Source organism: Erythrolamprus reginae, chromosome 2 (assembly GCF_031021105.1).
Source record: "Erythrolamprus reginae isolate rEryReg1 chromosome 2, rEryReg1.hap1, whole genome shotgun sequence".
Lineage (NCBI taxonomy): Eukaryota > Metazoa > Chordata > Lepidosauria > Squamata > Dipsadidae > Erythrolamprus > Erythrolamprus reginae.
The window spans coordinates 97,501,238-97,514,996 of NC_091951.1; the positions used below are offsets into that span (position 1 = coordinate 97,501,238).

Sequence of the window (13,759 nt, forward strand, 5' to 3'; positions counted from 1 at the left end):
GTTCTAAAACCAATCAAGGGGACTTGTCAAGCATGGGAAAATCAGAAATCCAGGCAGTTCAAACAAATTAAAGATTGTAATGTTATTGTAAGTTTATGCAATAAGCTTATAATATACAAATGTACAATATACAAGAATCTGAACTACTAACAGCGAAACTAAATCGGTGGTAAATAAGAGTGGAATTCAAAGTGGGCTGGACTTAGATTCTTTGTGGATGCAAAGGGACTCGAGATTGATGACATATTTGACCCATCCTCATGTTCAGCTTTATTATAATAATAATAATAATAATAATAATAATAATAATAATAATAATTATTATTATTATTATTATTATTATTAATTAGACTTGTACACTGCCCCTCTCCGAAGACTCGGAGCGGCTCACAACAAAATACAAAGTCCAAATCTAATATTAAAAACAATTATAAAAACCTATTATAAAAACAGTCACACCATCCAATTAAACCATACATAAAATGAAACAGCTAAGGGTCAGTTATGTCCCCCAAGCCTAGCGGCATAGGTGGGTTTTCAGTAATTTGCGAAAGGCAAGGAGGGTGGGGGCAGTCCTGATCTCCGGGGGGAGTTGATTCCAGAGGGCCGGGGCCGCTACAGAGAAGGCTCTTCTCCTGGGGCCCGCCAGACGACATTGTTTTTTCGATGGGACTCGGAGAAGGCCAACTCTGTGGGACCTGATCAAGGCCAACTCTGTGGGACCTGATCGGTCGCTGGGATTTGTGCAGCAGAAGGCGGTCCCGAAGGTATTCTGGTCCGATGTCATGTAGGGCTTTATAGGTCATAACCAACACTTTGAATTGTGACTGGAAACTAATCAGCAGCCAGTGCAGGCTGTGGAGTGTTGATGAGTTTGCCCAAGAAAAGAACAGGTTGAAAACCCTTAGGACTGTATATCTTGAGAAGCTTTGCTGTTAACCCAAAGTTTGCACTGAGCATCATCAAACATTTGGACAAATCAATTTGGAATTCTAAAAGAGTCACTGTTTAGCCTTAGCACAGAGGATTTGTCTTGTATATCTAGTAACTAAATGACAGACACATGGCAAGTCCTTTCCTACCGGTAGTGATATCAGTAATGTGATACGTGTAATTATGGTAATTAATGCCCTGATTATTACCAGTACCCAGAATCTGTAAATTGGGGTGGGATACAAAAGTATTCAGATTCAGATCAGAAATCAGCAGAGTTAAACAAATGGATGTAACAGTGGTGTTTGGTGTTCATAAAAAGGAAAAAAAAACATCTGTGGATGTTTCTCCAAGACAGCCTTACTATTGTAATTACATCAAAACCCTTATGACCAAAACAAATAACTTCCACTTTATGCTTAAATAACAAGAGAAAAAAATTAACACTTGAACACATAAGATAGCCTAATTAGACTTTAAGTGTGGATTTCTTAGGCCTTTTTTTTCTGCAGTAGGGCTCCAACAAAATGGTGGTAGAACAGATTTTTCATCTATTTTCAATTTTAAAAATTAACTGAAATCCTTTTACTTTGTATCCTTTGTTTAGCCTAAATTTAATGTTCTGTTTACTTCCAGTTCCGAATAGTAGTGCCCATGATGGGTGGTGTATCTGATCTGTGTGATGCACTGTCCAAAATTTCTGGGATCCCTGCAGAAAATGTAAGAATAAAGAATAAAAGTTTACCATTTTTTGTTTAAAGAACTTGCAAATGGATTTTTGAAAGTTAATGTTGCAATGTAAATAAATATAAAATATATACAGGAAGTACTGTATATTTTTCTGTTGAGAACGGGCAAGATAATATATTTTACTGATTAAAACAAATGGTTCAGAATCGTTAATCTCTTTTGCTTTCTATGAAGAATTGTTAAATTGATAACAAAAAATTAAAAGCTGCTTATTAAATGTTAATCCAGTAAGAAATCTTAACTTTTTATCCTTTAGAGAAGTATACTTGGACCAGACTTATAATTATCATTTCTCTCTTAATTAGTAGTTGGAGAAAATATAGTACTCATTAGCTTCTGAAGGGCAAAATTAATTTTGCAGAACTTGAATGTTATAATTTTTCTGGGAGAAGATCCAGAAATGTTAGAATATAGCAAAGTTGGAACCTGACTGTTAAGCTTACTGCTATCTGCTTCTACCAGTCCATTTCACTGTGCTTTGAAAACTAAGCTATACTGATAGATTAAAAAAAAAAGGCATTTGATTCTATAAACTGTAATATTTTGGCAGAATCAGAAACCACTTTTCCTGTTCAGATAATTAGACGCTGTTTATCAAGCTATTTTTTTATGTAATGATACATCATTATATCATTATTAGTTGACATATCAAAAATTGATATTATTTTTACTCTACCTTCTTGAAGAACTCTGTTTTTCTTTGTACCCTTACACCTTTTGAAACAATTACAGTGTTTTTCAATTTTAATATGTATTTTTATGGCAAAAACAAAGAGAATGATTTCTTATATTTGAATTCTGTTTAATTTGTCATTCTGTGAACTGGCAAGTATTGAACACTTTATTTTCTTTCTAATTAGTGTTCTTCAACTTTTTGCTACTTTAGATGGTGGTGACAGAGGTCTATAATCACAGATTCCAAAAATTTTTCCAAATGGATGAAGGTTTAACTCATATTATGCCAAAGGACAATATATTTGTGTGAGTAATCAAACATCTAGAAGGAATAGATGCTAGGAAAATTAGCTGTATCATTCTTGACTAGTACATGCTGATAAAAGAAAACATCACCTGAATCGCATGCTCCTTACTTAGTGATTTCCTAGGACAAGGCTCATACTGATTATTATAGTGATAATATCTTTGGACTTTTAAAGTTATTTAGCTCTACTGACTCTTAATAAACGTCAACAAATATTTAAGGTTTTTTTTTAATCAGAGCAAAAATCTGCACTCAATTGCAGGAAACTGACAACTGAAAAGAGTTTAGTTTATACACACTGAGCATTTAAAACTGAAATATTTTGAAACAAAACTAAGTTTTACATCATAGTTAAATTACTAATGCAAGTTCAGTAATCATTTCACAATATATCTTTTCTGAGCAATTATCTTTGCGTTCATGTTCATATATTTGTACTCATTTAGTTGTTGCTGAATATCATATTCAAAGGATTATAAAACTGTAAATATGTATTATATTTCAAAACAAAGCATGTGAATATTGTCTTATATTTACTTTAGAGGAGAATGTAGTAGTAAATCCATTGCTATGGTACAAATTAGTTTGGCATAATATTTTGTATTCATTTAATACAAATTCAGTGTATAGAATAGCAATCAATTTCATTATATAAGGGAGAGTTGGAAAAGTTTCTACATTTAGGCAGGGTGGTTAGATGTCTTGATTAGGATTTTTGTTTGTTTACTATGAAGATTTAAGAAATGTATGTAAAACAAGCTTGAAATCTCAATATAAACAGCCATTCTCGAATTTTTGATCCTGTTGGTGCAGACTAATGTATTACCCATTTTCTATGAAATTATTTATAGAAACCTATCAAAAAATGGCCATTGTAACTTTGAATGATAACTAAACAAATAGTTGTAAGTCAAGGACTACTTGTATGTGTTTTATTATTTGTATACACAGAGTGTTTTTTATCATCCCATTACTATAACAACAATAGTAATATCTCCAATTCAACATAAGCAGCTTAGTTATTTCAGTAAATGGAAAGTGATTAGCTTGAGACTTCAGTTTTCTGCATTAAAAATAATCAGTTGAAGTACAAAATGATTTTATTTCATATTGTGAACTATTTTGGTGCTACAGGTAATGTTGTGACGACCATTAAGTGAAGCATCTGCTCTCCCCAATAAATAGTTGTTGCCTAAATCATATTATTACTAAACAAATTAATCATCTTAAATCTCAAAATACATGAAATAATAGACTGTTTCCATAGATTCTTTCAATGATGTTTTCTATTGTTACGGATATTTAAATCTTCTGAAGAAGCAGAACTTTGTTGAATATAGTATACCTAAAATCTGCCACCCCAAGTCCTTCAGGATTGGCCAGCATAGAAGTCAAATAAAGTTACCTTTTTTTAAAATGCTTTTTGAAATATCTGTTTTGGGAAACAATACAAATTCATCAAAATGTGATTTTCCTTAATATATTTATTAAGTGGAAATTAGCTTATAAATTTTAAGGTCTATGAGAAAATTCAAAACACTATGTTCTGTTTTCCTTTATTTTATATGTATTAATAAATATGTATATTTTGTTCTTATTCATTTGGATAAATACTTGATTTAGCAATTTTGTTCAATCATAACTTAGAACCCAAAATGTACCTTTGTTTCTAAGCACATGTAAACTTAGAGCTTAGAAACCTGTTAATGTTTTTTCTGTATTTCATTAATTTAGTAATCCCTATCCTCTTAGATATTTAATCTCTAATGCTTATGCACAATCAATAAGTCAAAACTTATTTAAAGCCTTAGTCCCAGTTCCAGTTTGTCAGTCACAAATCCTATTGCAAAACCTAGTATAGAAAGTAAGGAAGATGACCTTGGCAGATCCCTTAACAAAGTGGTAGGAGAAAAACATGGCTTCAGTCCCAAACACGCAGAAAGTGTACATAAGCAGCTCAGTCTGGTATCTCCCTAATACAGGTGGATATAAGAAAGGGAAAAGTCATGGCACAATCAGACTTGCAAGATTCTGTTGTTATAGCCACTTTTTAACAAAAGTATTATTAGTAGGCTTTTTATGAAGTAGATTCTCGCACTAATTTATCTAGTGGGGCTAGATCCAAGCATAGGAATAATGGAGTGCCTGGTCAATGCAAGGTGGTGAAGATTAGCAGGGCATGGCAGAGTATGTGGAGCTCAGGGCAGCAAGGGCAACTGGGGCTTTGCACAGTGGTACTCGCGTGGCTGACAGCAATGTGGGGATTGAGGTGGCATATCTCAGTGACAGCAACAGCCCTGGACTGAAATAGAGGCTTGTTACTGCTGCACCCTAGCCAACTTAAAATGGCGTATACTCCCAGGGCCTCCCCAATATCCCTGCAGCACTCCCATGCTACTTACCTGGAACTCCCTCCATTTAATAACCCACAGTTCTCAGTTAACAGCAACTGGGAATATTGGGATTGTGGTCATTAAGCAATGCAATCATGTGATGTCTCAGCTTTTGGTCTTTCATCATATGGTGACGGAAATCCCAGTTCCAATTGTGTCTATAATTCATAAGCCGTGTACAGATATTGAATTCTCAACTAGCAAAACTAGGAGGCAAGCTGTTTTATTGATTAATTTTTCTAACTACCAGAACATTTCTCCTTGTTTCTAGGTTGGATCACTCTTTAACAAGCTTTCCCCTATTACTTCTTGTCCTGTCCTCTGGTGCTTTTAATTATCTCTTTTCTGTGACAGCCCCTCAAGTATTGGAAGGCAGTTATCATATGTCCCCTCTAATTGTTGTTTTCAGTTGGTTAGACATATGCAACTCCTTCATAATATGATTTAGCATTCAGACCCTTTATCATGTTTGTTGATCTTCTGTACACATTTTCTAGGGTCTCAGCATCATCTGTTTCATGGTAACCAGAACTATATGCAGTATTCTCAGTGTGACCTCACTACTTGATGATATTAAAGGTGATCTGCAAATCAGTTTTGACAAAATTAATCAACTTGGGTTGCTTGTGCTGAATTCCTCCAGGCTAAACTAAGATAGGCATTCAGCACACAGCTGGACACTTATTTTTTTCTCCCTTAGGTTCCATGATGTCCAGCCCCACTAGGCTCCTGCTCCGATGTAACGCCCCAGCATGTGCCATCATGGTGATGACATAAATCACCAAGGATCCTGCTGGAGCATGGAGCTAGGCTACAAGGGGTCAGGTAAGTGTTTGTCAAATTGCATTGCCCAAGCATACAACCTCTTTGTTGTTGTTTTCTTCCTTTCATCTTTTATTTGGCATTGGAATATGAGACCTAAGAAACTTAATAATATATTTGAGTGCTTTGGGATATTTTAGCCTGGATGATGGAGGTATTCAGCACATACACTTAGAATTGATTACATTTTGTCAAAAACGTCTTGCAGGTCATCTTTAATTTATAAAACTTCACCAATGAATGCCATATTTTCTCATGTTATCTACTTTATCTATTTATTAAGTATTTTCAGAGGTATGTGAATAATAGATGATTGAGTAGCTATTGACATTTTAATTTAGCATCTGAAACATAAAAGTTATCCTTCTTCTCTTGCGTTCTATCTTTCTATAATAGCTTGCATCTATGTTCTATCCTAGCTGGGGGATACACAGCTAGGATAGAATTTGTTGCTAGAAGTGTTGTTTCATTAAATTATTCATCCTGAAAGAGAATTATCCCAGGAAAAATTCTACAGGTAATCTTTGCATAACAATCCTAATTGTGGCCAGCAACTCCGTTGCTAAGGAAAGCAATCTGTAAATGGGAAATCAGTGTTCAGACTGTATTTTCTGGCTGGAAATAAGAAAATAATTAGAATAGAATAGCTTTATTGTCACTTTGAATATACAGTGGTACCTCTACCTAAGAACACCTCTACTTATGAACTTTTCTAGATAAGAACCGGGTGTTCAAGATTTTTTTGCCCCTTCTCAAGAACCATTTTCTACTTACAAACCCGAGCCTCCGAAACTGTAACCGGAAAAGGCAAGGAGAAGCCTCCATGGGGCCTCTCTAGGAATCTCCTGAGAGGAAACAGGGTCTGAAAAGGTGGGGACAAACCTCTGTGGGGCCTTCTATAAATCTCCTGGGAGGAAACAGGCCGGAGAAGGCTCTGTGGGGCCTCTCTAGGAATCTCCTGGGAGGAAACAGGACCTCCACCCTCCCTGTGGTTTCCCCAATCGCACACATTATTTGCTTCTTCTTACAAACTTTTCTACTTCAGAACCTGGTCATGGAACGAACTAAGTTCATAAGTAGAGATACCACTGTACATTAATCGGCATACATTAAAATGAAATTTTGTTGCATACAGCTCTGAAAAGGTCACCACCTCCAATGTACATTACATAAACATGACAAAATAAATAAGTATATGCATATATCCACATATATGACAAAGAGAAACACCAGTCTAGTTTGGATGTATACATTAAATCCCCTTCTCTCCAGTCTCTCCATTCTGGGTGTTCTGGTTTCTGGTAGAACTTTAGCTATTAAAAATAACCCTTACTAAATGCAGTATTTCATAAACAAAGAAATTCCATTTTTATTCTCTTCACTTCCATCTTCAAAATGCCATTCAGACTAGCACATTCTTTTTCTCCCGTTATCTCTCTTAATTACATTCCACATACATTCCTTCCAGCCTCCTCCTCTCCCAAGATTTATGTACTCAGCATGATTCAAAAACAGCAGGAATGACTGTAAAATAACACAGAATGAACTTGCTCCCTCCGGAGCTGAACGAAAACACATTTCATTTTAGCACTACAACATTGAAACTCCACCCTTCTTCCCCACTGGCTCCCTGATGTACCAAATACATCACTCCAGTATTTAACCCATTCCTCCCCTTAATATCTTTTTCCTAACACCTGTTCCTTGTGTTTTTGGACCCTTCTGAATTGAGGATTGACCCAGCGAACGTCTGTTTCTTCCTCACTAGATTCTGGACTCATAGCAACATCCTGTGGCTGGCCTCCCACCTGTTCTAATACCTGTAATCCAGGGCCTGCCACTAATTCATAAACACTTTCTGTATCAGAGTCCTCAAGCTCTTCATCATCCTCCAACTGACCAGGAGTATGTACAACACCGGGGAGGGGGGAAGCTAGTAATTTTTGTAGAAAAATGTCTTTGTTAGCCTGATTCTTTCCCCCTGCTCATGTGATTGTATTGTTTTTGATGTGTAAAAATGAAACAGTTTACTCTCTTCAAATATCTTCCTTTTCAGTTTCTCTGCTCCAAGAGGCCAGGGGGGTGGATTGGGGAGGAGATAGCCCCACGAGCTCCATGAGGCAGTGTTCAAATCTAAATGCTATTGCTATGCTAGGAGGGAATGTCAGGCAAATGAGAGAATGCCTAAAGAAATTGTTTGCTTTTTTCTCACCAACACTCTCACAGAGTGGAGAGATTGGAGAGAAAGAGATAGGAAGATAGGATTGAAAGATTGGAGAGGAGATTTCAAGGGATTACTGTAGACTGTTTGCATAGCACATCTAGCCTTTGGCTGCCCAGCATGATTGCATTGCTTTTAACTCTAAAGGGCATATACAGTACTTTATTCTCTTACTATCCCTTCTTTTCAATCTCCGCTGTGTAGAGGAAGGAAAAAACCCCCCACACATGTTAGGCATAGGACATTATTTACGCGACCACCTCTGACCTCATACCTCATTGTGGCCAGTAAGGGCCCACAGAGTTGGCCTTCTCCAGGTCCTGTCCGCCTAGTAATGCCTGTTGGCAGGACCTAGGGGAAGAGCCTTCTCTGTGGCGGCTCCAACCCTATGGAATCAACTGTCCCCAGAGATTCTCCTCCCTACCAGCCTTCTGGAAACCATTAAGACCTGGCTTTTCCGGCAGGCCTGGAATTAGATTGACTGCTGTATGTGTATGGTTCTTTTTAATATATTATTTTATTGTTGTTATATTACTGATTTTATCATGCAATTTTTATTGTATTTTAATGCTATTGTATTTATTCCACTTTTAGCCGCTCTGAGTTCACTTTGGATTGAGTGTTTTTATATGTATGTATGTATGTATGTATGTATGTATGTATGTATGTATGTTTATATACAGTGATCCCCCGCTCGTTGCGAGGGTTCCGTTCCAGGAGCCCCCGCAACGAGCGGGTTTTCGCGAAGTAGCGATGCGGAAGTAAAAACACCGTCTGCGCATGTGCAGACGGTGTTTTTACTCCCACAGCGCTAGCGAGGAGCCGAAGATTGGGGGCGGGGCGGCTGTTTGCCGCCGGCATGGAGGGCTTCCTAGCAGCCCCCCAAACCCGGGTTGGGGGTCCGGGGGGCGCTGGCTCTCGGCGCTTTTGAGCTGAGTCCGGAAGCGAATTCGCTTCCGGACTCAGCTCAAAAGCGCCGATAGCAAGCGGCAAGGAACGGCTTGTCTCGGCGCTTTCGAGCTGACCGGACTCAGCTCGAAAGCGCCGAGACAAGCCGTTCCTTGCCGCTTGCTATCGGCGGTTTTGAGCTGAGTCCGGAAGCGAATTCGCTCCCGGACTCAGCTCAAAAGCGGCGAGAATGAACGGCGTGGGCGGGCGAAGGGCGGGCGGCAGCGAGGAGTTTGCGTGGGCGGTGGGGAAACTCCTCGCTGACGCCAGCAAGAGGGGGAAGACCCAGGGAAGCCGCTGCCATCTACGCATGCGTGCCCGGCACGCATGCGTAGATGGTATTTTTGACTTCCGGGTTGAAAAATAGCGAAGTACCCTGTTCGCAATGGTTGGGGACGCAATAAACGGGGGATCACTGTATATGTTTATATATATATGTAGATTGTTCTGAGTTCGGGTTTTGCCCTGTGTAATGTTTTGCATGTCTATGCGACGTTTCGGTAAAATCACATTTACCATCATCAGGCTGGAGTTCCAATCTCTGTGTTTTTGCAAATGAATATTAGCAACTGACATTCCTTCTTAGCATGTAGTGTGGGGGTGGAGATTTGCTTTGAATGTAGCAAATAGATTGGGTGACTAAACATATATATAAACAAACATACATACATACATACATACATACATACATGCATGCATGCATACATATATATAAAAACACTCAATCCAAAGTGAACTCAGAGCGGCTAAAAGTGGAATAAATACAATAGCATTAAAATACAATAAAAATTGCATGATATATATATGAGAGAAGGTCTTAGCATATTCGGGTTTCTTCCCATGTAAGTTTCCGAGATTTCTGGCGACGTTTTGACGAGGTCCCACTCGTCATCTTCAGGCTGGTGCTTTTGTTCTTCTGCTAGGGCGGACACAGCTATATATATACAGTATATGTATGTATGTAAATGGCTGTAAAGCTATTTTTTTTCAGCACTGTTGTAACTTCAAATGGTTGCTGAATGAAGAATCAGTAAGGACTACCTGTACTTTCCTTATCCATAGTTGCAAATGTCATCCTAATCAAATTGAAGCATAATTTCCGATGGGGAAGAATTGGTTTGGCAAATCTATACAAGTATCCATGTCAGTGAATGTGACATTATGCAATGGACAACCAACAACCATTAATACAATATAATGACAGTTAAAACAATTAAACAAATAAAGATTGCAGCAGAGTAATAATACAGCCATGTTGCAGTCTCTCCATGGAATCCTCAAGGCTATATTATTATTATTATTATTATTATTATTATTATTATTATTATTATTATAATATTTGTATGCTGCCCCTCTCCGCAGACTCGGGGAGGCTCACAACAATAATAAAACAATGTACAGAGAACAAATCTAATATTTAAAAATCTAGAAACCCATTAAAAGAACATACAACACAAGCATATCATACATAAAACTATATAGGCCTTGGGGAGATGTCTTAATTCCCCCATGCCTGATGGCAGAAGTGGATTTTAAGGAGTTTGCGAAAGACAAGGAGGGTGGGGACAATCCTAATCTCCAGGGGCAGCTGGTTCCAGAGGGTCGGGGCTCAGAGAAGGCTCTTCCCCTGGGTCCCGCCAGACGACCTTGTTTAGTTGACAGGACCCGGAGAAGGCCAACTCTGTGGGACCTAACAACATGTATGAAAAAACAAGTGGCAAAGGTCTTCAAAGACTACATCTTTGGATCCCATCAGTGAAATTCTGGCTGACAGGACCTACAATATAACCCTTCTGTTGGATCTGATGGGGCAGTTAGATATAATCCTGAAGAGGTGGTCCCTCAAATAATATGGTCAAAACTAGCACCTTGAATTGAACCTGAAAGGAATCAGTCAATCGGTGTAGCTTGCAGAACAGAGGTACAATATGTGCCATATTATAACTGTTTGTGCAGCCACATTTGGCATTATATAAAATTTCTGATGCTCTTCAAGGGCAGTTCCATGTAGAATATATACTAATCCACTCTGGAGGTGATCATGACTGTGAGTAGAGCCTCATGGTCCAGGAAGGGGCAAAACTGGTGCACAACACAAAACTATACAAAGGCCTTCCTATCATGATTGTTCACCTGCTCCTTGAACAGGAATCGTGATTCTAAAAGAACCCCAGATTATGCACCATGTCTGACAGGTAGCACCACTTTGTCCAGTATATAAAATGGTAAAGTCCTAGATCCAGAAACCCCAAAAAATGCAGAGCCATTCAGTTGTCCTCCATACTAATGCTACTTCACCCTATGGTTACCTCACTTAGCCGCTCAGGCAGACATCATTGGTACTTCAGGAATGGAGAGAGTAATATACCCCATGGAAACACGCATACCAGCCCTGTATAAACCACATTATTGTGCTATTCACTCCCTCTTCATGGAGTCAATCCAGAAGGATGTGTCATGGCCATTAATATTGAAGGCTGCGGAGAGATCAAGTAGAACAAGAACTGATACACTACTACTGAACCAATCCCACGAGGCATCATCCCAAAGTACAGCCAATGCCATTTCTATCCCATGTCTAAATCCTGACTGAAAGGATTATTTATTTGTTTGTTTGTTTGTTTGTTTGTTTATTTATTTATTTATTTATTTATTTATTGGATTTGTATGCCACCCCTCTCCGTGAACTCGTTATAGATAAGGGTTCAACTCTTAATGTTCTTTGAGTTTGGTTGTTTCTTTGCAGACTTTTCATTGTTTGTTAACTAATATAATTTGCCCTGCCGGCATTTCATTTATTATTTATTTAATTTAATTTTATTATTATTATATTATTATTTTTTACTGCTCATCTCACCGATGCAGTCACTCTGGGTAGCTTGGCTATTCATAAATCCTTGATTAAGATATTATTTCCATATCGATTGCTTAGTTGCTTTTTCCTCTAATGCTGTGCTGCTTAGGCTGTGCTCAGTTGGTTGTTTCCTTCCTTCCTTGAGATTTGATTGTAGTTTTTTTTAAATGGTATGTAGACGGGGCAGGGCGTGCTATATGTCTGTTGATGGTTTATTTGTGTGAATGCCAAGCTTTCAGGAATTCCCTAGCATTTTTGGATTTAGCTTTGTGTCAAATGTCAACAGTTTCCTAGGTAAAACTGTGATTGAATTTGTCTTTGTTTTGAGAGATTACAGTAATGACTTTTCATCAGCCAGAAACAGTATAATAAGAAAAAGTTGATCTGGACTTCTGAAATTGATTTTGTATAATTATTTAATTACTGAATACCCTTTTTGTATTTTGAGAATTAATATTTTGAGAATGAAGAGCAACATTCTCCTCTGTAATATTCATCACTCAAAATATGTATTGCTAAGTTCACATTCTGTGCCAAATCATGCTTTCTAAACAGTGATTGTTAAACAAGCCACAATGGATTACAATATTGTAATACTGAGCCATATTATTTCCAATTGTTTCTGCATGCCCAGTATATTCAGGCTGAGGGTGTGCACTCCAGGTCCTTCAGTTATTAAATGCTTCCATCTTGTGGCCTGAGGAAATATGCTCCCTGTCCTCTGGAGCAACATCCAAAAGATATATGGAGACAGCACCCACTTTACTGGGATTCAAAAAAAACCTTAAATTCCTCATGTTAATAAGATTAACTATTGGTGAGCATCCTGTCACTTTTTTGTACTGTTTGTTAAACTGCCCAGAGTACTCTGGATTGAGTGGCCATACTAAAATTAAATTAAAAATTAAATTTGGTACAGTGCTCAAGGGAAGAGCCAATTTTGGGGGGGGCTTTTTTAAATGCCAGCATGTTCAGCACTATCCAGATCTTGGGAGCAGGAGCCGTGCTGTTCCACCAGGCAAGCTCAGCCACATAGAAGTCAAATGTCCTGAATCCTGTTTAAGAGCTAGGACTCGAAATACGCTTAACCATGTCTGACTTTTTAGGGTGGGTGAAAATAATTTGAAATAGATGATCTCTCAGATATTCTATTCTTGAGCTATGAAGGTTTTTAGGGGTGACACCCAACACCTTTAACCAAATTCAGAAGCCACCAGTAAAAAGTGCAGCTCACACAGTAACACTGATACTACGCAGATGTATCAAGGTGTGTCCATAATTATGCACATGGCTGCATTCTGGACCACCTGTAGTTTCTGAATGATTTCCATTTACAAAATAATTTAGATGAGGGCTCACTATGGAATGAGTGCTTATATATCAGGGCTGCCTGAACCAAGTAAATTTGTGTAAAGGTCCTCCTAGCCATGGTTGCCACCTACTCCTCAAGCAAAACTTCAACTCAAGGAGGCCCCCCAGATTACACACCATTTCTATCTGGAGTAATGCATCCCCATCCATAACTTAGAGGTAGAAGAGCTAACCATGATTATGCAAGTAGGTCACCAAGAGTTGAACTAGGTAATATCATCGGAATTCTATGCGTTATCCCAGGGTAGGCAAAGTTGGTTCTTCTGTGACTTGTGGACTTCAACTCCCAGAATTCCTGAGCCAATCATGCTAGCTCTGGAATTCTGGGTGTTGAAGTCCACATGTCATAGAAGAGCCAACTTTGCCTACCCCTGCCTTATCCTCTGTGATTCTCAGAATAGCATTCTTCAGGGCTTTATGAAGACATGATCTCTAACAGTTAAGGGCAGAGGGAAAATACAGTAGTATAGTTATAAAAGGCAAAA

The 13,759-nt window shown here is 38.2% G+C and overlaps 1 protein-coding gene across 3 annotated transcripts in view; it reads left to right on the forward strand.

The window, feature by feature from the left end:
- USP4 (ubiquitin specific peptidase 4) overlaps positions 1-13,759 on the forward strand; it is a 44,701-nt gene that overhangs the window by 19,495 nt on the left and 11,447 nt on the right. For 2 of the 3 annotated variants that reach the window (XM_070738786.1, XM_070738787.1), the window contains 2 exons: positions 1,570-1,653; positions 2,570-2,664. In XM_070738786.1, the coding sequence (XP_070594887.1) occupies positions 1,570-1,653; positions 2,570-2,664 (179 nt within the window). Of the gene's footprint in view, positions 1-1,569; positions 1,654-2,569; positions 2,665-5,758; positions 5,884-13,759 lie in introns of all 3 variants that reach the window. The other variant, XR_011557987.1, reaches the window with a different exon arrangement.